The following is a 25,398-nucleotide window of genomic DNA, read 5'->3' on the forward strand; positions in this document are numbered from 1 at the left end:
AGTCCATGTCCAATAGTTAAATAAAAAGAGGACAGTCTGATTTACCACATTTGTTTTCAGATTCTTTAAGCACCTCACCTTAGTTGGTAAATGTAATTCAGGCTGTGTTCTTGGAATTGGCAAAGGAAATTACAGAGAATACCTTGTCAATCTATTTATTAATAGGTTAAAATGTAATGCCATACAGTTCTTAACAATTACTGACTGAAAAAAATTATCTGCATAAAACAGAAGCAAAAAACAGGAGAGTAATTAAAAAAGCCATCTTGCTTTAACTTTTGAAACAATTACATACAGAATAATATACATATTTACACTACAAGTATATTATATAAATATAATATATATGTAATCTTGTAACCACAATAAATATCAAGTTCATTTTTAGGCACACAGAATAGAAAAAAATGCAGAATCTGCACAATCCTTAAGATTCTTGGAGTGACTCACTCTTACATTGTTTTCACACTGAAAAAGCAAATATTTTACACAAAATATACAGACAGTTTATGCAGTCCCCAGTGAACAGGGAATCTTTCTTTACCTTCCCATAAGTCTACTCCTTGATTTTCTAATACTACTGTTCTATACAGCTATTACATAAGAAAATAGTTTGCAGGTTTCTTTTTTACTCAGCTAATAGCCTAAGTAATTATCAGTGCTAACAAAATAAATACAGCATATCTACATAGGGTATATACAAATGTGTGCACAACATGGGTTTGGTGAACTACTTTAGAGCTCACTTTTAATACTGGGGAGTTAACTTGAAAGCAGAAACAAAACAAAACAAACAAAAAAGGATTTTCAGTGATATTACCTCAGAAATATTACATCATTTGAGTGAGACCTGGGCTTCAGTGACAGAAAGTTTTAAATTTAGAAATTAATTTAAAAAACTAATTCTCAGCTATGCTAGCAGATGTAGGCTGCCATTGATTTTTCATTTATTCCCTTCAGTGCAAATGAAAACCCACAGAACTAATCCAAAAGGAGTTTTCTCAACCTGTATGGTCAGTCATGGTATCTTAAAGACTGCCACTACAGAGCACCTGAGATCGCACCCTAGTAAGTGAAGCTGACCACTTCTCTTAGGAAAGCCATGATCAGCAAGAAGAACAACAGAGAACATTTTTTCTGTAGTTACAAGTCAGATTCTGGCATATCAGGCATATCTGCCATTAGGTATCCAATACCATAGCGTCCATTTGGAGCAGTATCCAGAGTGGGTGATCCAGTCTGTTTTCGATATATGTTTTTCCCAAAATTTGGAGATGGCACTTCACTTGGACTCTTCCCATGAATCAGACTTGTATTATCTCCCTCCAGATTAACAGGCTCCTTTATTATCCGTCCCCTTTTGTAGGATACGGATGCCAAGTTACCAGAGCTGTCATCAATAAGGTTGCAGCGACGCACTATGAAGACTATTGGGACTGGCAGTATGGCCAGTACCATCAGAGATATACAGACAATCATTCCCCATGTTGGATAGCTGTGGAACTCTTCTGTAGCCTGAGCAAGACAAGAGAAAAAGACTATTAATACATTTTTACTTTAAAAAGAGGAAATCTGCGGTCCTTACCAAGGCCTGCAGTTTTCAAACACATGCTCATCTTCTTGTTATCTTGCACTCACAATGTAGGCACTACTTCAGATCTCAAAGTTGAACAATCATAGAAATAGATGATTGCTGTCTTCCTGCCAGTGAGTAGGACCAAAATGCCAACCCAAAGTTTCTGAGATGCTCAGAGCACTGAAGCAGAGCCCAAATCAGGATTTTCACATCAGACCTTGAGCTACAGCTTGTTTGTAATTGTTCCATGATCCTTTAAAAGGTGTGTAGAACATATTCTAGACACAAGACAACATCACAGCAGTGCGTAGTGGCATCTGTAACTATATCTGCAAAGTTCTGTAGGCTAACAGCTAGCGTAGGCAGGGACTGTCTCAGATCACCTTGCAGGATTGTTCTACTTCATGTAAGCTTCATGTAAAATAAAACGCATTTACTGGGACAATGACTCTACCTCACAAGCATGCTTCTGTTGCAAGCATTTATCTCTGGGCAGCAAACTTAATTTGTCTAATAGCTCAATTAACATTTAATTTTATACAGGGAAAGGAGCAGCCCAAGCCTGCGAGGTAGAGGCATGCTGAACTCAAAATTTGGACTGTTGGGGTATTCATTTAAGATGATCACAGGACAGATTCAAATCCGCATTCCAAATAAGGGACAGCAGACACTACCTGCCTCCAAGTAGGAAAAATTATGACGTGGCTAATCTCAGTATAATCCCATCACTAAAAATGATGGGATATCTGAAATGATTTATTCAGCATTATTACCAACTGCTTTCTGCAATGAAATAAAATTTAAAGAAAGTCAACAAAATCTCTTGTCCTTAAGAACATCTCCAACATATAACAAACTAAAACTCACAAAAAAAAACAACAAACACACACATAAATTCATGTCAAGCAGTTATATTTTAAAGCAAAAGAAGTACTTTAAAGTTAAAAAGATAGTTAAGCACCATGTCATTATTTATAATGATTTGAATTTGCAATCATAATTTTTTGTCTTTTCATGTACTTCTGAAATATTTCATGTATGATCATTGTGATAGTGATGGCATCTGTTACATACATACCATGTCTTCAATCCATGCATTGTAGCCAGGAGGACTTAATCCCATTTGGACAATGCTAGCTACCAGCAAACATAACAATACTGAAGGTGAAACATACTTCCACATGTAGTAATAATACTGACTTGGAGAAAAACCAAGCATGTCTTTTAGATCCTCCATAAATCTGTGAAGGGAATAAAAGGTTATTGTTACTCAGTACACTTAAATTTCTAGTGCTATAGCTGACACAGAGCACCTAATTTGAAGGGACATGCTGACAAAATTTATGTATACAAATGGCTGCACTTTAGCTGACTTAATGGGCTGACAAATGGATCTTCTATAACCAGTTCTGAACAGATGAACAGAAGGAATTACTCCACAGTGCTGTGAGTTAGTAAACTAGCTTTGACTTCTAAAGAATCAGACTTAAATCCTAATACAATTGGAAGTAAAATACAGAGTTGTGATGTCCTTCTATTCAATAACAGTTTTGAGTCCAAGTTTAATGCCCAATCCAACTTACAATGCTAGACTTCTGAAAAGAAAATGGATACTGAAGGCATCTTGAGGTGCATTAAATGCATAATTTTAGTTCTGGATCTTCCTGGATGAGTAGAGTGAAACTGAAATATCTATAACTTTCCTGTCCAATGAGATCACATTTTCAGACATTCCCTTGAAACACATGTTCACCGAATTTGTGAATTCAAGTGGTATTATGTGTTAAAATTTTCTCAAGAATAATCTTTCTTGTAGATGCAATCAGCAAAGCAAAATTGGAAGACCAAGCTACCTTCTATTAGCTTCCATTAACAAGGTTGAGTGGTACCGGAAATACATAAAGATAGCTTGCGTTTTATGAAAGACTACACTGCAAAGATTCTTAACAATTGAGCCTTCTCCTCTATTCTGAATAGTGGATACTTCAACTACTTGAGGACTCTGCTAAGTGTGATTACAATTCAGAAAACTGCACATATCCTTTTTATTATTTTTTTTTAAAGCAATATGGATATCAACATTATTTGAAGATACTTATTAGAAGATAGTGATGGAAGAATCATCACAATCATCACATCTGTCACATTCAAAGATCATTTAGAAGAGGATGATCTTGGAAGCTGCACCTCCTGTTCCATATTGTAAAGGCTGCACTCCCCTTCTATTCTGTGAGACCACAGGGCCGCATTCATATGCAGAGGCAGACTGCATAGAGATCTCCCTTCTCCCAAGAACATCTACCCCTTCCTCCCACGAGAACAGTTTGCTGCAAAAAAGATCTGAGAAATCAGTCTGCCCCACCTCTTCACCTCACAGATTGTACAAGAATCCTTTCTCTCTTTCTGCTTCTGCCCTGACACTTTTACAGAGGCTAATACAGACTTAAGCTCCTGTGCCACCTCACATGAAAGGCCTTATGCTGCAATGAGAAGACATGAGTAGTTTAGGTACTCCAGGCAGTAGAGAACGAGTGAAATTACAGAGGCAGACCAGACTGCCTACTACTGTTGATGCAAGCAGAAGTCATGGATATAGCCTATGACTGTTTCTGTTTTTATGTGGAGGTATAAGAAAAAGGAGACACTAATTCTGAGGTAGACCAAACCTAGCCATAGCTACAATTCACCTACTCTTCCTTGGCCATACTGTCAACATGAGCACTAGAAAGCAGTAAGACTACTCTGTTGAACATTTGCCAGGCAAGAGATGATACCAGTCCTCTGCTCCTTCTCAGAAGCAGAAGCCAATGGGAGCATGTATTGGACCAAATTTAGCATGTGGGCTGCTTGCTGGACAATGCTGGAAAGATATTTAAACTCATCTCTAATTTACAGGATTCTTTTTCATATCTTTCTATATTGTCTAATGAGTTGTTTGCTAAGGTATGTGTCATCACTTTTGAGCACATATAAAAAACATCACATATTATCAATTTTGCAGGATTAATTTCGAACCTATATGCATGTTGCAGTGTAAAAAAACAAACAAACAAACAAAAAAAAACTTTATATATAAGCTTTGGTTTGCATCATATAAGCCGCTGAAATAAAACTGCAAAGTTTTAAATCTGCCTCCTTGTGCCTCAAAATTGCAAATTATGAGCTGAACAAAACTCCTATTTTTGTATTCCTGATGGAGGAGTACGCTGTTCCAGAGCCAGAAGAAAAAGGGAGAATATTTTTATAGCTAACTCTTTTGGAGTGTGCACAAGCCCTGATTCTGTTTTAACTTCCTTGTGATCCCACTTTCTTTTGAAATTTGTGCATGGAAAATGTTCTTATAGCAATAAACATGTTTCGAAAGCAGTTACACATGTAAAGTCACTGTCAAATAAACACTCAAAAATTTTTTGAACCACATCGTTTGGGGTATTCTATCCTTTGTTTACATTGCACTGAAACATATTGTTAAAAAGAAGCTGAATTTACAAATGGTTTGAGCTCTCTATAGAGAGCACACAGCCTTTTCTTTCTGCTCTCTCCAGCTCTTCACCCAATGAAACATAAATCTGTTCTCTTCATTTTCAAAGTCTTTCACCATACTTCACTTCTTCACACTACTAATCCTCTATCATAAGCTACCGAGCTCCTTTAACTTCACTTATTTCAGTGTTTATCTCCCACTTACCTTACACTTTCAATCAGGTATCTTCAGAAGCATTGTCCCCCATCTATAGGTGATGTATTCCATAAATCTCTGGTTCCATTTCCTTATTTTTTTTCTGTGAATTTTATGCAAAATTTGATATCTGCTGCTTTGCAATACCAGGGTTCATGATGTTAACTGATAATTATCTAACATTTTATGCCTTCCTGGCTGCAAGGATCCACATATTGCCTTTTTTTCTACCCTTTGGCTGTAATCCCTTTCCATGCTTTTTTTTTTTTTTCCTTCTTTTATTTTATTTTCTTTCTTTTTTCTATTCCTATTCAGAGATTTTAATGTTACTTATACACAAATCTTTATCTATGACTATCCCCCATGGGAGCTACTACAGCTAATGACAATGTGAGGTTGTTCATTCTGGCAGTTTTTGCAAACAAGAATGCTGGGTTCATGAAGAAAAATATTCTGGAGAAATTTATACATCAGAAGAAATGAAGGAATACTCCACAGAAATAATCAGGTGGTCATTAGGCACAAGAAATCTGTTAGCTGTTTACTGTGTTCTGTCAGAACATCTGAAAATATCAAGCAACGGCCATCTGATACAGAAGCAAAGTATTACCATATTTTAGCTACTCCTAAACACCAAGTTCATCACTAGTAAATTGGTGATTCTTGGAGTGTCTACCTCTCTGCACAGTGGAACTCTATTTGATTAGACAATAGCACCTTGATGCCAAGGCCACTTGTATCATCTTTTGTTTGTATGAGTAAAAACATCTACATGGTATTTTGTATGTGTCCAATTATAGACTTACACACTTGGCCTTGGTAGAAATTCTGTATTAATGAGTATGTAGTCCAGACACTATTTGCATAGACCAGAAAAAATATCTAGAATCCATATGATTATATTTTCTTATATTGTTTTTCATTATAGCAAGGGACTAGTTGATTACTCAGATTGAACAGATGAAAAGTCAAAGAAAAAATACCCATTTATGTCACCCTTTATACATATGAAAGAATCACCAATGTTTAAATTACTTCAACATACTAATATAGCATGCTTTATCTGTGGATAACATGAGTTATTTTTGATACAAGCACCTCTATTCCTTAAAAGTGTAGCACTTAGTGAACACATTCTGTTGATCTCTGTCAAATGATGTAAAGAAATTAGAGACATGATGCTCTTTACTCTTCTCTTCAGTTATCACTGATAGAAGGTTACTTAATTTTATTGCCAAATGTGCTGCTTCCATGTAAGTTTTGATCCTGTTCTTCCCTATCATTTCCTCTATTTCCTCTCTCACAACAAATGCAAAGAACAATTAGCTGCTACAACATCGCAAGCTAAATCTAGATAATAAATTGAAACTTTCTTATTTTACTTTGTTCCTCTCTCGGACAAAATACTGCAGATCTGTTCAAAATGCTCCTCCTTATCTGCTGCTTAGACTGCTGTTATTACTCCTTGAAATCCTTCTCTTGGTGTCCTTTCCATATATAAATTCCTCTTACCCATCCAGACTCCTTTCTAGCTCTATTTTATCTCTTTTTTGCCTCATTCTCCTTTTTGTGGGCCTGTTGTAGTTTATTCTCTGAGCTTCACTACACTGTCCTGATGCATTATGCCTTCTTCCTAAGGTTCTAACCTGTTCTTAAAGGAAGACTTGATTCAAGTCCACATTGACAAACTTTGACTCCCTTATCATTCCAAGAATAACACCTTTACAGTTGCACAAACCAGAAAAGATAAATTCCTGTTTTCATCCTTAATTCCTACTGCTTTCATTTTGGTTTGCTTTCTTCCCTATCTCTGTGTAACAGTCAGTTTGAAAGGCTCTCTTTAGATTGGGATATCTTTCTATTGGCTTTAATTTGTGTGTATATACAAAATAATTGGTGCTATAAAATTATAATAACAATAAATATTGTATTGAATACTGTTGATGTAGACAGGGAAATAGATTTCCTTCACTTACTTTTCTATTCCATAAATGCGGGTAACTGCAATGTTCTCCAAAATGACCACAATAAGCAGGGGCAGAGTAGCTGAGTAGTCATCAAACATCGTGACAAAATAATTTCCAGAGCGCTGCACAAAGATCAGGCCAATAAAAAATGCCACCGAGCAGCAGATGACTGTAATGAAGAATTGTAAACTGTAATAATCACAATTTTCACAGAAAAAGAGGAAATGAAGAGAGAGTTTGATATAGCAAAGTTGTACTTTAACACATTATTTCATATAATGAAAGTTGTTATCACTTTCCTTATTTTTTGGTGGCAATTTTGAGAATATTAGGAATCCTATCTCTCCCTTATGAAACAGAAATGTCATGAAACCAGAAGTAGTTACTGTAATTACCGTATTACAGCAGCCCCCATTAAGCAGCACAGATTAATCAAAGGACTATATCTCAATAAATATTTCACTTAATGTGACTGCAAGGCTAAAATAAAGAAAACTGTTGAGCATCATATTATTTGATCACTAGATCACCTACACAATCAATCTCAATATAACTTTTTTTTTCCTACTAAATCCATCAAGAATAGGTTTGAATGCTTAAGCAGCTATAAAACAAGTCAAATTTCAATAAATTGTGAAATCAGCTGTAGGTCGAGCAAAACTGATTCTCCCACTTGAAGTGCCCTTTTCTTCTTTTCCACTGAGAACTAGGTTAAGGCTGCACCTACGCAGTCTAAAATTAGGTGAGCTAAATCCAAGCAAAAGTATAAAATACTCTTACAAATAATATAGTCATTGTATTAATACCAGCTATTTGTAATTGATTAAAATAACAAAAGGAAGACAGTGACACTTTTTTAAATATTGTGGTATAATATGATCACTCTTTTCAACACAGATAAAATCTCCCCAATGTTTGTCTCATTAATTACATTAATTACACTGAGTCTTATTATTAACCCTGAGAAAAGAATTTTAGAACTGTATATAAGCAAATTTAGAAATCCTTGTTATTTTTATGTTCTCCCATCACGTCATACCGCCCACCCAAAAAACATGCACCTGTCGTGGTTCCGCTCGAGTGGGCAGCCGAGCTCCACCACAGCCGCTCTCTCACTCCCCCTCCTCAAAGAGGAATGGGGAGAAAATATGTGAAAAGGGCTCAAGGATTGAGATAAGGACGAGAAAATCACGCAATAATTATTGTAACGGGCAAAACAGACTCGGCATAAGGAGATAGTAAGATTTATTGCCTACAACTAACAAGCGAGAGAAGTGAGAAAACAAAGGGAAAAAAAAAACAAAAGCACCTTCCCCCCATCCACCCTCTTCCACCTCCTCCCCCCGAGCGGCGCAGGGGAACGGGGGAATGGGGGTTATGGTCAGTCTACAGCACTTCTTCTCTGCCGCTCCTTCTCGATCACTCTCGTCCACTGTGCTGTGGGGTCCCACCCACAGGATGCAGTCCTTGATGAACTGATCCGGCGTGGGCTTCCCACAGGCAGCAGCTCTTTCAGAACTGCTCCAGATATGGGTCCGTACCACGGGGTCCATCCCTCAGGAGAAAACTGCTCCAACCTGGCTCCCCTACGGGCAGCAGCTCCTGCCGGGTCACCTGCTCCTGCGTGGGCTCCTCTCCACGGGCTACAGGTCCAGCCCGGAATCTGCTCCGGCAGGGGTCTTCCACAGGCGGCAGCCTCCGTCGGTGCAGGGCCACCTGCTCCACCGTGGTCTCCTCCACGGGCTGCAGCATGGAACCCTGCTCCACCGTGGTACTCCATGGGCTGCAGGGGGACATCCTGCTTCACCATGGTCCTCACCACAGGCCGCAGGGGACTTCTGCTCCGGCGCCTGGAGCACCTCTCCCCCTCCTTCTACACTGACCTTGGTGCAAGGCTGTTCTCTCACTCCCTTGACTCTCCCGGCTGCTGTGTGGTGCAGCGTTTTTTCCCTGTCTTAAATATGCTCTCACAGAGGCGCAAAACAACATCGCTTATTGGCTCGGATCTGGAAAACAATGGGGCCCTTCCCAAACATGGGGCAGCTTCTAGATCTTTCTCACAGAAACCACCCCTATGGCTCCCTGCTACCAAAACCTTGCCACGTAAACCCACTACAGCACCTTCAGTTGTAAACTACACTCTGGTAGGTACACTTTTCAGCACGTATACATGCAAACTCCAATTTGGAATACTGGAGCACAAAATTAACTTTAAGCATATGAGTTGGTTTCCCTGAAAACGGAAGTGGAATTATAGTGAAAAAAGTTGCAAATGTAATGCAGTACTTCTACAAAATGACAATTTGTGGTTTTTAATCACAAACTATAGTGCAAGCATAATCCTTATTAAGTCCCACTGATATTATATGAAGCTTAACACAGGCATTCCAGTATAAAAATTAATTATAAAAACATTATCACACAGAATCACAGAATTGTCTAGGTTGGAAGAGACCTCAAGATCATCAAGTCCAACCTCTGACCTAAAACTAACAAGTCCTCCACTAAACCATATCACTAAGTTCAACATCTAAATGTCTTTTAAACACCTCCAGGGATGGTGACTCCACCACTTCCCTGGGCAGCCCATTCCAATGCCTAACAACCCTCTCAGTAAAGAAGCTCTTCTTAATATCCAACCTAAAACACCCCTGGCACAACTTTAGCCCGTTCCCCCTCATCCTTTCACTAGGCACGTGGGAGAATAGACCAACCTCACCTCGCTACATCCTCCTTTAACGTACTTATAAGGAGCGAAAAGGTTGCCCCTGAGCCTCCTCTTCTCCAGGCTGAACAAACCCAGCTCCCTCAGCCACACCTCGTAAGACTTGTTCTCCAGACCCCTCACCAGCTTTGTCACCCTTCTCTGGACTTGCTCGAGCACCTCCATGTCCTTCTTGTAGTGAGGGGCCCAAAACTGAACACAGTACTCAATGTGTGGCCTCACCAGAGCCGAGTACAGGGGGACAATCACTTTCCTAGACCTGCTGGCCACACTGCTTCTTATACAAGCCAGGATGCTGTTGGCCTTCTTGGCCACCTGAGCACACTGCTGGCTCATATTCAGCTGACTATCAACCAATACTCCCAGGTCCTTCTCTGCCTGGCAGCTTTCCAACCACTCATCTCCCAGCCTGTAGCTCTGCTTGGGGTTATTGCACCCCAGCTGCAGGACCCGGCACTTGGCCTTGTTGAACTTCATGCAGTTGACCTCAGCCCATCAGTGCAGTCTATCCAGATCCTCCTGCATAGCCTTCCTACCCTCAAGCAGATCGACACACGCACTTAACTTGGTGTCATCTGTGAACTTACTGAGGGTGCACTCAATGCCCTCATCCAGATCATCGATGAAGATATTAAAGAGGACCGGCCCCAGCACCAAGCCCTGGGGACCGCCACTAGCGACCGGCCTCCAGCTGGATTTGACTCCATCCACCACGACTCTTTGTGCCCGGCTACCCAGCCAGTTTTTAACCCAAAAAAGCATACGCCAGTCCAAGCCACGAGCAGACAGTTTCTTGAGGAGAATGCTGTGGGAAACAGTGTCAAAAGCCTTGCTGAAATCAAGGTAGACCACATCCACAGCCTTTCCCTCATCCACCAAGTGCATCACTTTGTCATAGAAGGAGATTAGGTTCGTCAAGCAGGACCTGCCTTTCATAAACCCATGCTGACTGGGCCTGATCACCTGGTTGCCCTGTAAGTGCCGCGTGATGACACTCAAGATAATCTGCTCCATGAGCTTCCCTGGTAGTGAGGTCAAACTGACAGGCCTATAGCTTCCCAGGTCTGCCCTCCAGCCCTTCTTGTAGATGGGTGTCACGTTTGCTAGCCACCAGTCGACTGGGACCTCCCCCGATAGCCAGGACTGTTGATAAATGATGGTAAGCGGCTTGGCCAGCTCCTCCACCAGTTCTCTCAGTATCCTCGGGTGGATCCCATCTGGCCCCATCAACTTGCGTACATCCAAGTGCCATAGCAGGTCGCCAACCATTTCTTCATGGATAGTGAGGGCCACATTCTGCTCCCCATCCCCTTCCACCAGTTCAGGCTACTGTGTATCCAGAGAGCAACTGGTTTTGCTGCTAAAGACTGAGGCAAAGAAGGCATTAAGCACCTCCGCCTTTTCCTCATCTTTTGTAACTAATTTCCTCCCCACATCCAGTAAAGGATGGAGATTCTCCTTAATCCTCCATTTTGCATTAATGTATTTGTAAAAACATTTTTTGTTGTCTTTGACGGCAGTAGCCAGATTGAGCTCCAGATGAGCTTTGGCCTTCCTAATTTTGTCCCTGCACTGCCTCGCAACATCGTTATAGTCCTCCCAAGTGGCCTGCCCTCTTTTCTAAAGATTGTAAACCCTCTTTTTCCTGCTAAGCTCAAGCCACAACTCTCTGTTCAGCTAGGCCGGTCTTCTTCCCCGCGGCTTGTCTTTGGGCACGTGGGGACAGACTGCTCCTGCGCCATTAAGATTTCCTTCCTGAAGAGCGCCAAGCCTTCCTGGACTCCTCTGCCCTTCAGAACCGCCTCCCAAGGGACTCTACCAACCAGTGTCCTGAACAGTTCCAAGTCAGCCCTCTGGAAGTTCAATACAGCGGATTTACTGGTCCCCTTCCTGGCTTCTCCAAGAATGGAGAACTCTACCATTTCATGGTCACTCTGTCCAAGCCAGTTTCCAACCACCATATCTCCCACCAGTCCTTCTCTGTTTGTGAAGAGAAGGTCTAGCGGGGCACTTCTCCTGGTAGGCTCACTAGCCAGCTCTGTCAGGAAGCTATCTTCCACACTCTCCAGAAACCTCCTAGACTGCTTTCTCTGTGCTGTGTTATGTTATGTTTTAATTCTTTGAGTACAACTAACTGAAGTAGTAAAAATCATGCATATATAACACAAAAATAGTAGCAGAGAAAAGCAGTTCTTGTATATTTCTTTATATCTTCTTTATATTTTATAAGAAGATATTTTCATTTATATCTTCATCTTATCTTTACATCTTTATATACTATCTTCTTAATATATTTTATTTCAAATTCCATAAAAAGGAATTACTATATTATTCCAGAGTAATAACTGTATAACATATTATTTGCATATATACTTAGGGCAAATAGCCCTAAAATTTCTGAACGCCACTTTGGTTTTTCAATATGAACTTAAAAACATATTAAAAAAAAAAAAAAAGTGCTCAATAGTTTAAGACTGAAGAAAAATCAGCTGTTTAATCTTTAGGAACAATTTTATTCTTAGACCAAGCAAAGCAAAAAATAAAAAATAAAGTTAAAATATATATATATATCCATGCATTCAGTTAATTACCTATTACCTAAGAACTCAGCAGTCAGAAAAGTGTTCTGCTGTACCAGGGTTTAACTCTTAGAAAACATACTATTTCCACCATAGAGCTAGAAAATATGAAAACAGTTTATAATTTTCTATCCCTCTTGTCATAGCTATTGATACAAAATCCAAACCTACCATTATACCAAGTGCCCTGCAGCTGTCCTGAAAATTTTCAGAAACCTAACTTTCATATTTTATGCTTATTTCATATTTCAAAAAGAAACTGCTACAAGACAATCATGAATACATGAACAAGCTGTACCTCACATGATTTCAGGCATTAGAAAAAGGAAAAGAAAAAAATCCTTGTTTAAGACCCTTTACATATTCAACAGAAAAAATAAATAAATAAATAAATATATATATATATATATTGTTCTGGAGAGCAACTGGAGTAACTGCACTTATTTTTAATATAATAAACATTTCATCATATTTTAAGATTCCATTTAGCTTTATTGAAATAGTTTGTCATGATTTACAATGTATTTTTAATCATTCCTTTGGCTTTGTTTCCCTGATCTGTGACACAGGCTAGAATGGAAAGTATTCTGGAAGAGCTCAGAACAGCTTAACATAAAGAAAATTCTAACAGAATTAATTAATTCTTCATTAAATTGAAGAAGAGTTGAAGAACTGAAGAATTCCCACTCTTGTAGCATTCAGAAAAAGGATTTACTTGCAGATATTAACGTACATGTGCATGGATGTACAGTGATTTCCTTGTCTGTTAAATGTAAGTACTGAAAACTTTCATGTCAAAATAAAATAAATAACCAACCAACCAAACAAACAAACTTCATATTCTCCAAAACAATTTTAAGCTTACTGCTCTGTTGAGAAAAGAAACGCTGCGAAACTCACCAGTAAGAATTTCTTTCCTAACTTTGAAGGTATCAACAATGGGTGTGATGATGCCTTCAATGGTTCCAAACATACTTCCTAGTCCCAAATTCACCAACATGAGAAAGAACATGACTGACCAGAAGGGAGAAGCAGGAAAGTGGGTCATTGCTTCTGTAAAGGCAATAAAAGCTAAACCAGTTCCTTGAACAGCCTGTCAGTGAGAAAATAAAATAAATAAAAATCACATTATAATTCACACTGGTTTTTTTTTTTTTTTAGAGTGACAGTTTGACTTCATGTTTGTCAATTGATTAAATCTTGAAGGGAGAGTTAGCTGATATCTAACATATGATTCTCCCATCCATGCTAACTTAACTAGTATGGACATACTGGATTTGGCTGTACATTGATTGATATTAACAACATATTTTTTTGCTCTTTCACTGATAATTTTGCACAGAGCTATTATACTGGATGGCTATAAAACACAGTCTAGTCTCTCCTGTTAGTATATAAAGGATTTCATTTCTATATTTACTTGCTTCAGATTAAAAAGGTAGAAACAGTACTGAACTTTTAAATGTCTAAGTTGCCAATTTGATATTTTAGCTTCAGATGCTGATGCAACTTCACAGAGGTCAGTGTTTAAAACTGGAAGTCCCTCCAAAGTGAAGTTCAAAAAATTTCTTTTACAGATCTGGTTTAAAATAAAGATTTTAAATATGATAATGTTAATTAAAACTATGTAATAAAAAATAACTTTTCCTTTCCAATAAAATCATATTTATATTTAGCAATGATATCTTGACATTGAAAGATGTCATAGTTTGAGATGTTGAATAAATATATCTCTATTTAGACTGAAAAAACGCCTTTGGTGAAACAGAACTTTAAAATTTTATTGCCTCTTAAGGAGCAATGTTATGATCAAAATACACTAGAAAGCAGACTGTATTAAGACATCAGACACAGAAGTGCTCTCACCAGCTCCAGTGAGAATCATGTTTTCATATCAATCTCTATAGGTACAAAGTATTAATATTCTGTGTGGGTATACACCACAGTTTATTTTGGACTTGCAAATATTCCTCCATTTATAATCTTTGTAATTAATACATACTTATCACTCTCACCTTGTCAAGTTCATCCTCAATTTGACAAGATTTCAGACCAAGAGAATCAAATTCTTCTTCCTTAACTTTCTGAATAATGTCATAAACTAAATTGTAATCTTCTGCTGTAATGCTTGAGAAATTGATATGATGTGGGATCATATCCTGGCTCAGATTGCCTGTTTTCAAAAGTTTTAAAATCTTCTCTGAATTTCTGTGAAATACAACAAAATAGAGAAATCAAATGTGATGATCTGTGTGCATTCATAAATGAAATTTTCCATTAAAGTAATAATTAAAAATGGATATTCATACTGGATAACACATTTTTCATTTATGATATTGGCTTTGAAGCCCAGAACTGCAAACACCACCAAGGTTGCCAGCACAGAAGTGAAAAAATTGATGAAGGACACCAGTACAGCATCAAAATGGCAGTTGTTGTCTCTCTTGTTGTAGCTTGAAAAGGCAATGACTCCACCAAATCCGAGCCCTAAGGCAAAGAACACCTGAGTAGCAGCTTCTCTCCAGACCTTGGGCTCCAGCATTATTTCAAGCTGTTTGAAATTAGATACAATAGACGTCAGCTATAAAATGCATTTCTATTACATGAAAAGAACACAAAAACATGAAGACAACCTATATCATAAAATGCTAATACTCCACTACAAATATATTTTCATTGTGATAAAGCTGAATGTGACACCTAAAATTGGGTGCACTTATGGGCCAGAATTTCCATTGATTTTATGCAATATAATCCTTAAAAAGAAACATTCTGTACAGTAAGTTCCAAAAAAATGAGATACTAACGGATCTATATGATAATTTAACTTGCAGCTAGTTACACAATGAAATCAAAGAACATCTGTTTGGGGTGTTTTTTGGTACTCTCTTTTCTTACACTACCTGTACTGATGGACATTAGAATTAAGATTTATTTTGGGACGGCCAACCCTTTTATAAATGTAATATGTATGTTGAAAGTTGTTTTGATTGTTGCTACCTTTTTGTTTTGTTAAAAAAAAAAAAAAAAAAAAAAAAAAAGGTGACTATGACATACATACACGTGTTTATATGGAATTCTACTACAGTTCATGCAAATATGTAAAGAAAAATGCAACATGTAAAATAAATGTTGGCCACCAGAATCTGCACAGTGCAGAAATCAAATCTCCCTTAAGCTAGATGCCTTGAAATTATCAAGTAAAATGAGTGGTATGTTTGAGGGACAACTAAGCCTTTCATCTAAAAGCTTAAATGTTAACTTTATAAAACTGCTCTTCAGATGACCAGACTTCAAGAAATATCTTTTAAGTTATGAGTCATCATCTACCTATTTAAGATATTTCTCAAGTCTGCACTATAACAAAGAAGTGCATGAAAGACTTCAACATTAGACTGTCGGAAGTTAATCCAGGGCCTCCAGTCATTTAACAGTAAAAGACTTACTTCTGGAAATATGACTTTTTTTTTTCTGTAACCCAAACCTTATTGAAAAGAGTAAATCTAAAAAGCATGAGGATGCTAGCATCAAAAGACTGTCTCACTCTAATAAAAAAGTCTGCTACTGTGATAGATAATAGACACCTTCTTTAACCTTTGACATATACAGCTAAAATACATTTGAAATAAAGAGTTTTATTACAGTAAACTTATTCCCGACATATTTATTTTTTATAATTACATTGTACATATATCTGTTACACCTACTTTAACCTGCCTGTTAACCTACCTGTATCGAACAGTCATGTTAGAGTTTTTCCACTAGAGGGAGCTAGAGGAATAGTTTTAATTTCAAGGAATCTGTAAATGGTTTTTAAAAAACACTTTTCACTTTCTTCAAAATATTGTTTAGTATCATCAAAGGTATTACGCTCTCAGATAAACATTGCCTAGTGTTTCAAAGCAAAATTTTAACTGATTTATTATTGTAAGATATTAACTATGAAATTTAGGGAATTCTGTATTTAAGCTATATACAGCCCTATATTTTAATTTCATTAATTCACTGGTCTTTTCATACACTTTTCTTTATTTATTTTCTTTCATTAAGGCTATTATTTTGAATTTCTGCTTTGGTCAACAGCCATGCCCAAGACAGAAATTTGCTCCTTCTTCATTAACCCTGTGCTCTCACACCTGTACCAGCATGTGCCAGTCCTCTGCTGTGCTAACACAACTATTTTGTGGAAATGTGTTGTGATCTATTTGCTGAACTAACAGAGGCTAAATCAAAGACCCTCTCCTATCTATCAACATGGATTATTTTCAACCCAGATCACTTTACCAGTCCATTTTAGTCTACCTGGAGCAAGTGGAAATGACAACAGTCTAAATTCTTTCAGGTAGTTTTCAGTGAACCTAAGGTCCAAACTATTGTTCAAGAACAGAAATATATAGAGAGGAGATTATAATAAAATTATAATAAAAATATTTTTTAAGGCTTATATCTATACATACTCTATCTGACTTATAGACTTCCTAACCTCAAATTTAAACCACAACTTTTTGAGAAATACAACCAATGGCAGCGAGGGGGATTTCTTTCAAGATTATCTGAACATTTTAAACAATTTAACAATTTTAGGATTAAACTACAAAATGAGCATCAACTGCAACTTATTTTAGGAATAACTCATGGAAGACGAAATAGTTGAAGGATGCGCGGTTGATATTAAAGAGGAGTGTCAGTATTGATTCCCTCTCGGTATCTAGTGGTATCTAGGGGTTCTAGTTAAAGAAAGTTTTAATACTGTCATTGAGAAACCAAATTATAACATCTAGAGGTATGTATTCCATCTCAGCTATAGAATTCATCTTTGTCTATAAGCACTGCATTTCTCTGTTCCTCAAATTTCCTCAAATTTGACTGAGCAGCCTACAAATTCCTGCAGAACCAGAACTCTGTAAAGCAATGATAAGCAAGTTAAGTTTATTTCTAAATAAATGAGCAACCTTTTCAATAAGGACAAATTAATTATGTAAATCCATGACAGCATTTGAGGTAATGCATTTCACTTTGATGTCCCAGAAAAAAAGCATTCAGAGAAGGCTCCAAGGAGACCCCACTGCAGCTTTTTATTAATTAAAGGGGGCTCATAAAAAAGATGGAGAGCAACTTTTTGCTTTGGCAGATGAGGGGGAATTGCAAGGGGAAGTGGTTTTAAAATAAAAGAGGGGAGATTTAGATTAGGTATTGCGAGGAAATTCTTCCCTCAGAGGGCTGAGAAGCACTGGAACAGGTTGCCCAGAAAAGCTGTGGATGTCCCATCCCTGAATGTGTTCAAGACCAGATTGGATGAGGCACTGGGCAAACTGATCTAATGGGTGGATCTACCTATCCATGGCTGGGGGTTGGAACTAGATGGTCTTTGAGGTACCTTCCAACCCAAGCAGTTCTATGATTCTATGATTCTTTGATTCTATGATTCACTTCTCTTTTAAGCATTTGGCCAACTTATGGAGCTTTCTAAACATCTTAATTCTTATAAATAGCACTTTTAGTTGCTTAGCTTTGCAAAGGCAGCCAACTCTGGGAAGGTAAGTCCACACATACATCCTTGGAACATTTTTGAGCCTTTGGACCTTACGGCTTGATATTGTGTCACTGAGGTCAACAGCAATTATGCCAGACACAAAAATGGTCAATCTTCTATGAAGGCAATAAGCTTATCTGAGAGCACTCATAAATGGTCAAGTTGGCACTTAAAGTTTAAACACATTTCAAACAGAAATTAAGAACATACCTTAGGTGTGAACATGTGACGAATTCCATCCAATGACCCATTAAGGAGCAATCCTCTGATCAGAAAGCATAGAAGTACCACATAAGGAAAAAGTGAACTAAAGTACATGATCTGAAATACATTAAGAAGAAATTTAAAATGACACCCATGAACTTTATTTTCAAGAGTCTCATTCTCTATCCTGTATCTTTTGGAAATATGTCTGAACTGAAAACTCTGTATTCTCAGAAATATATAAAACATGTTCCATTCACCTCATCTCTTCAGAAGAGAGCAAGATTACATGACTGTACTAGAAAAAAAAAAATCATACTGTATTAAAACGCTACAGTTGCCATTGTGTTGACTAATAACAAACTATAAACCTTTCAGGGAAGATCAGTGTGAATTCAATGAGAATATGAGAATAACAGAAGTAGACTGTTTTAGAAATGTTTCTCTTTACACTTAGACTCAAGTACATAGTATGGTAAAGATGCAGCATGAACAGAAATTCAGGAAGGAATGAGGGAGGGAAAAAGGGAGGGAGTAAGGGAGGGAGGGAGGGAGGGAGGGAGAGAGGGAGGGAGGAAATATGGGTATATTCTCCAATGTACAGAAGTGATTCAAGATGTCATAGGTTTGAATCATAAAAACAAGAAAGCAATATTGCTTTGACTACCAGAAAGACAAAGAGAGGAAACACGAAATTAATGATCAAATATGATCTTTCATTCTCCGTCATTGAAAAGCATGCTTATTCTGTGGTTTAAAGTTTATGTAAAATGATTCTCTTGCTAAAGCTGCAAGTTGTTTCTTTAACTGAAATATACTAAAAAGGCCACAGAAAGTTCCACCTCAGCTAAAAAATTCCTAATAGCAAAGAATTTTGTAGGTGTTGGGAATTAACAACAGATTAGTCTTCATCTGAAAATCCCACTGAGATCAACAGAGCTAGCAAATCATTCACTAGCCAACCTATCTGTCAGTATGAACAGGAAAGAAGACAAAGTCATGTACTCAGATCCAAAGGGATGGTTAACCATTAGTCAAAAGAAACAATCCAGAATTCTGAAAAGAAGCTGTGATGATGAATGTCATCATGATGATGATGAATCATCATCATCAATGAATGATGATGATGAAGGAACGAGGGAGGGAAGAAGGTCGTTGTCATTCATCCTTCATTCATCCTTTGGAAATCTCCAAAGGGTGATATATCCTATCCTAAGATAATAACTTTTAGGTGGAATATTCAAAGTCCCAACTAAGGTAATGTTTCTGGGAGATCTCTTCTACACCTCATATGCTTAATTACAAGGATAAGACCTCTAGATGAAAACAGTTATAATTACATTGCAGTGATAACATAACTATATATCATTATAGATCTTATAAATCCTGTTCTGCTTTCATTTCTAGGAGAATGCTGAAGGAGACACAGATGAGATGAAAATACTGCATCACTAGTAATTAATGAATCAATAAATGAATTTAATAACCTTTATGACTTTTCAGGAAAATAGTTATGGTTTTTGATCTAAGATAAGAATTTAACAGCTCAGTTTAAAATACTTATATCACAAAGGGGAAAAAAAAATAGTATGAAGAGAGCAGGACTAGGTAGATGAAAGAATAATTTGAACTTCTGTTGACACAGAAGTATGGTTCAGCACCAGAGCAGTACTACAGAGTAAAAGGTTGCCAAACTCTGTCTGGAATCTTGGAGAGAAGAAATTCAGCTGGCTGATAAATACTGGAATAAACAGACAAACAAAACAAAAACAACAACAACAAATGACTTTATATGCTGTGCTATGTATTGAGGGAAACAAACAAGCAAACAGAATTTTGATATTGTTTTTGATTATAGATAAATACAAATAGAAGTAAAAGGACTTTTATTATTATTTTTATTATTTTTCATCATCATTCATTGATGATGATGAAGCTGTGAAGGATGAATGACAATGACATTAACAATAAAAGGCAAATGACAGTGAATTTTGACAGCCTGGATGCACTGCAATCACAGTGAGAGTATAGATATACATGGAAACTTAATTCCTTAGATATTCAGAAGCATGCAAGTTCACGCTGCATTAACAGTTCAACAATGCTGAGGTGCAGTTAATTGCAACAGTTATGCTGGTAAGAACAAAAATTATTCTTCTTCACATCTCAATTCCCACTAAATTAATATAGTTCCCATGAAAATTACTACAATTTTAATGCTTAACTACTAAGAGAGTAGAGATTATACAAATACTGGGGTGAGTCACAGCTTCCATCTTATTCCTACACATTTCATGAAAGAGCAGACAGAGGGTGCAGTGAACAAAAATGTAGTGAAGTAGATCTTAAATGTTTCAAAGGAAAACACTGTCATTTAGGTAAACAGCATACGCACTTTGCCGGAAGACTGAATGCCTTTGATCATGGCTAGGCATACCATGACCCAGGCAGCCAGCAAGCAGATAGTCATCTTCCAGTTTAAACCCCCACTCTCTGAAAGCGAGCTGGAAATATTCAGTGCTTCTCTGTACCAGTAATAAGTTGTTGCAGAACTTTTTTCACACTCTGGCTCCACAACTGTCAAGAGACATTAGCAAGTAAAGAATGGGTTCAGGACAGAGCTATTTTACCAACACTTTTTAGCAAGGTGATATTAATTCCCAATACTTGCAATTGTCCTACCATCATTTACTTAGAAACTGAATTCACAGAGTCCTAGGACGTTCTCTAAAAGAAAAAGAAACTGCTATTGGTTAAAAGCCCTGGATATAGCTTTGTCAAACACTTTAAGGTATTCCTCTGCATGTGGTCAATCCAAGTCCTAGGCAGAATTTATCTATGAATTAAGTACTAAATAATAGGAAGAGCTAGATAAACACATACATTTATTTTTTTACACATAAGAATAGATTTTCGATATAAAAAACCTGTGACTTACATACTATGAAAACTCTCTGAATTCAAAAGTTGGATTATTTTAATTTCGGAAAAAAAAATAAAATAAAACATTAAAAACTTTCTCAAATGTGTCTGCTTTGATATGACACTCAAATCAATTGGAATGTAATTACAAATGCAAAATCAATAAAATAATGATATCAAAGTGATGAGAAAAGGAGAAAATGGCTCCTACACAGCTATGTGCAAATGAAAGTTGCTTTCTGTTCCAAAAGTGATTTTTTTCATTATACTAAAATTCTGCCTTGTTCATGTTAACAGCTTAAGACATTTTGTGCATCTAGACATGTAGCACACAGAAATAGAACAAAATCTTCAAAGAAGATATATATATATATATATTTTAATAATGTCTTTATTTGACAACCAATCATATCTTTAAGATAGGTCCTGAGTCAAGGTAATTAATGAAAAGAAGGGAGAAATATAGCAATTTTAAGAAACTTAACACAGTTGTCAGGTCTTCTCCAAAATAAAATGTCAAAAGTGATAGGATGTTATCAAATGTAATGTTTTTTTGTGTTTTAGCTTAGTTTAAATGATCTCTGCTATAGTTCAGTTGAGACTTTATGTCTTATGATTTGGGCAGGATAAGAGAATGTAATCAGACAAAAACTGTGGCTTCATTAATGGACAATAGCTTGTGGAATACAGTCAATTTAACTGAGTAACAACATTCACAAATACTGACTATTTGTTTCAAATAACTGAAGCAAACAACTCTGGGAAAAACTATTTAAAAACACTGTACAACTTTCCAAATGTCCCTGGTTAGGTTCTTCATTAAAAGGGGAAAAATACAAAATAAAAATTTAAGATCCAATATAAAAAGAAATGAAAATAATAATAATAATATTTCAAGAGCAAGACAAATGCAAAGTGTGCAAATATTATGAGATAACTAAAACTAAGGCATGTGGAACTTTTCCTGCTGTTGCATAATATGTCTTATTATTGCAACAAACAATGATTCTATTGCTACCAGTTTACAAAGCAAACAGTGCTTTTATTACATGCATTTCACTGTCATTTACAATTTTCCATCTTCTGCTTTTTTTTGGTAATGCAACACTTCCTGCTTTCTCACAAGGAAGTATACTAAACTAAATGAAATGGAGATGCATACTAAATGAAATGGAGAAATACCCTTCTTGAACCTTTGTTTTTTGCCAAGTAAGCATGAAAAACAGTATCAAAATCAGAAAAAGAAAAATTAAAAATTAAAATTAAATAAAAATAAAAACTGGATTTTTCTTCCTGCAACACACTAAGTAACACATAATTTTATTACTCTTTAAAATCTTGTTCACAATGATGTTCCTTTCAAAATATAGTATATAGATTAGATGAGTTTGTTTTAAATTTTTCCAAATATCATAAAGTGAAATCTTATTAAAATTCAATATCAGTTTTGTATACAAAAATTTCTCTTTGATTCTCTTCAGTTATGTTAATAACAACCAACTATGTGTGTATATATATTTATATATATATATATATTTTTAAAGAGAGAGTTCTGAAAGCAGAAAAAAAATCATATTTTTTTCTCCAGTAAGCCTTTATGGAAATCCAGTTAAATTCAGCAGAAAGACTTGCTTTTACTTAATGAGTAGATTTGTATTTGGATGATTTTTAAAACATTAATATATTACAGACTTACAGGTATGCGATGTATTTTTAACTAAAGGACACTGGTCCCATGGTAATGGGTGCTGAAAAGACTGGGAAAAGTAAAACAGACTCCATCCAATAATGACATTGTAGTACAGGGCCACAAAGAAGCATACCTATAAAAAAGAAAAAAAAAAAAAAAAAAAAAAAGACATAAAGAAGTTACATTTAATAACTACATTTGTAAATTCAAACAAACAAACACCTACTGAACTTACTTTTACACATTTCTGCTCATCAGACACTGAACCTATTTTTCATTAAAATAAGAACTTAATGGTTTGTACCATTACAGTGCCTAATGTCAATTTGTTACACTTTCACTTTTCCCCATATTTATCATGAGACACCTATATTTCTACAGGCTATTTTTCTCCCAGATGTCTAAGGTGTTCCACAGTTCTTAATTTCAAAAATACAAAAATACTAGTAAACGGGTTGTACAAACATCCATATAACCATTTTAATGTGCTAATATAAGTTTTAGTATCTTCCAAAAACATTGTACATTGACCCTGAAGCCCAGCTACAGATCACTGTCCATTTCTTGTAGCAAAACAGTTTGGATCACACAGATTGGACATAAATCATACAGTTAAGGTAAAAAACTTACTACACAGCTTGCAAATCCAATTCCTCCAAGTTTGGGGCTGATATAATTCCATACACCAATACTCCCTCGGCGGATTCTCTGCCCCACAGAAAGCTCCAAGAAGAAGAGTGGAATCCCTATGACCAGTAGCAAGATTAAGTATGGCACAAGATAGGCACCTACAAAATGAACAAAGTAGAAATCAGAGACAGTGTAGGAAGAGTCACAATCTAACACAACTCATATGAGACCATCTAATATCTTTAAGTTTGAGCTAGTGTCATTCATGACGAAGCTCTCTCTACTACATGCAAAGTGTAATTTTAACTGGATCTTGGCCACAAATCTTGTAAAATAAGAAAAACACAGAGATATCTTATTTCTAAAGCACTGTAATATTTTGAGGCAAACTTTACTAAAAGTGAGTCATTACCTAATCTAGTTGTTTGCTCGCATGAAAATTTGGGCATATTCACAAATGTTTTAGGTCAAACTTTCAGGAGCTAAATCAACATTTCCTAAAGAAACTCTAAATCTGGGTTTGTAACAGACCAGCCAGACTGAATTTATAAGGGAAATACAGAGCATACTGTGCTGTTACAATACTCTGAATTACATCCAATCTTCAGCACAGTTTCAGAAGACTGTAGTGTTCCTCTCACCACGTGCACCTAAGATGCTCAAAAAGGGGATTTCCCAGTGTGCAGAACAGTGATACTATTCAGCTAAGCAAAGAACTGTATGGGCTCATTTATACCAGGCTCCAGACAAATACCAGAGACATGAGGTGGAAATGAAATGGTGTACTGTAGATCCAGATAGCCCCCTTCCTGTACTCACAAGCTCTTCTTAAAGACATTTGAAAACACAACTCTTACTTCATCTTTAGACATATATAAGTGAAACAAATCCCCTTTTCAGTGTTGTATTTCCAGGAAGTGGTTATATACAATTCTAACTTTGGGATGAATCTCCATTTATTTCAGCAAAACTACTTCCAAGCAAAATATATCCATATGCTAAGTGCACTGGCAGTTCAGAGCCAAACTTGATCCTTTCTGATGAGGAGTATTTAGGACTAGAGCTAACACAACATTTTGACATGAGCAATTAGCAATATGGCACCTAATTTTCACATAAGTGACAATTACGCTGCAATATAGGGAGGGTACTATGCTGTCCACCCAGCTCAAAGGGCCTAAGTCTGTTGATCACAATCATTGTAAGAGAAGCACAAGAGGTGCAGACTGTAACATGTCAAAGCAAGGCTACAAATTGATAACCCAGAGACAGCTATGAAGTTGTCCAATCAGCCTATTCACCTCTGTGATGAGAGAGAAGCTGAGCACAGTTCAGAAGCGAATTTTGGATTTATCCTCCTCCAGGTAAGTCCTACTTTAAGTTCCTTTACTCAATGCCACCTTTCTAGTTTTTTTTGTTGGTTTTTTTTTTTTTTTTTCATGAATCTATCAAAATACACTGAAATTTACATATCCTTGGTAGGTGGCTTATTCTCATGGAATAGGCTTTATTTAAGAAAATTTAAAATTTTGTAAACTGTGCAGAGGCCTCAGATTTTCTGGTGCCATCTGCTCCTATTTAAGTCCATTTGCTGTTTTGCTCTTCATGAAATATTCATGAACTGGACATCAGTTTTGCTTATAAAGATTTTATAATGATCCAAAGCATGGAGTAACTTAAGTCTTGATCCTAAGAAAAATAAGGAAGAAGAGAAGAGGAAGAAAATCTGAGAAAAATTACTGATGGACCAGACAAAAAAAAAAAACTATTGATCTTATTTACCCTAGAGTGTATACACTATTGTTAGCAATGAAGTAGCTTCTTGAGATTTATTTGCATGACAATGCAATGATAATGCTTGATCAGCATTTGTTCAAGAAATTATGTTCTGAA

The 25,398-nt window shown here is 36.6% G+C and overlaps 1 protein-coding gene across 3 annotated transcripts in view; it reads right to left on the bottom strand.

The window, feature by feature from the left end:
* Window positions 1-200: 200 nt before the first annotated feature.
* Window positions 201-25,398, bottom strand: part of SLC6A15 (solute carrier family 6 member 15) — a 42,943-nt gene continuing 17,745 nt past the window's right edge. For all 3 annotated transcript variants that reach the window (XM_084507410.1, XM_084507411.1, XM_084507412.1), the window contains exons 3-12: window positions 23,506-23,663; window positions 22,882-23,008; window positions 20,659-20,840; window positions 18,270-18,380; window positions 14,836-15,077; window positions 14,542-14,734; window positions 13,427-13,619; window positions 7,232-7,391; window positions 2,655-2,817; window positions 201-1,515 (exon numbers count right to left, since the gene is read on the bottom strand). In XM_084507410.1, coding sequence (XP_084363536.1) covers window positions 1,144-1,515; window positions 2,655-2,817; window positions 7,232-7,391; window positions 13,427-13,619; window positions 14,542-14,734; window positions 14,836-15,077; window positions 18,270-18,380; window positions 20,659-20,840; window positions 22,882-23,008; window positions 23,506-23,663 — 1,901 coding nt within the window. In that variant the 3' untranslated portion in view covers window positions 201-1,143. The remainder of the gene's footprint in view (window positions 1,516-2,654; window positions 2,818-7,231; window positions 7,392-13,426; window positions 13,620-14,541; window positions 14,735-14,835; window positions 15,078-18,269; window positions 18,381-20,658; window positions 20,841-22,881; window positions 23,009-23,505; window positions 23,664-25,398) is intronic.

This window comes from Aythya ferina (assembly GCF_964211825.1).
Source record: "Aythya ferina genome assembly, chromosome: 1".
Taxonomy (NCBI): domain Eukaryota; kingdom Metazoa; phylum Chordata; class Aves; order Anseriformes; family Anatidae; genus Aythya; species Aythya ferina.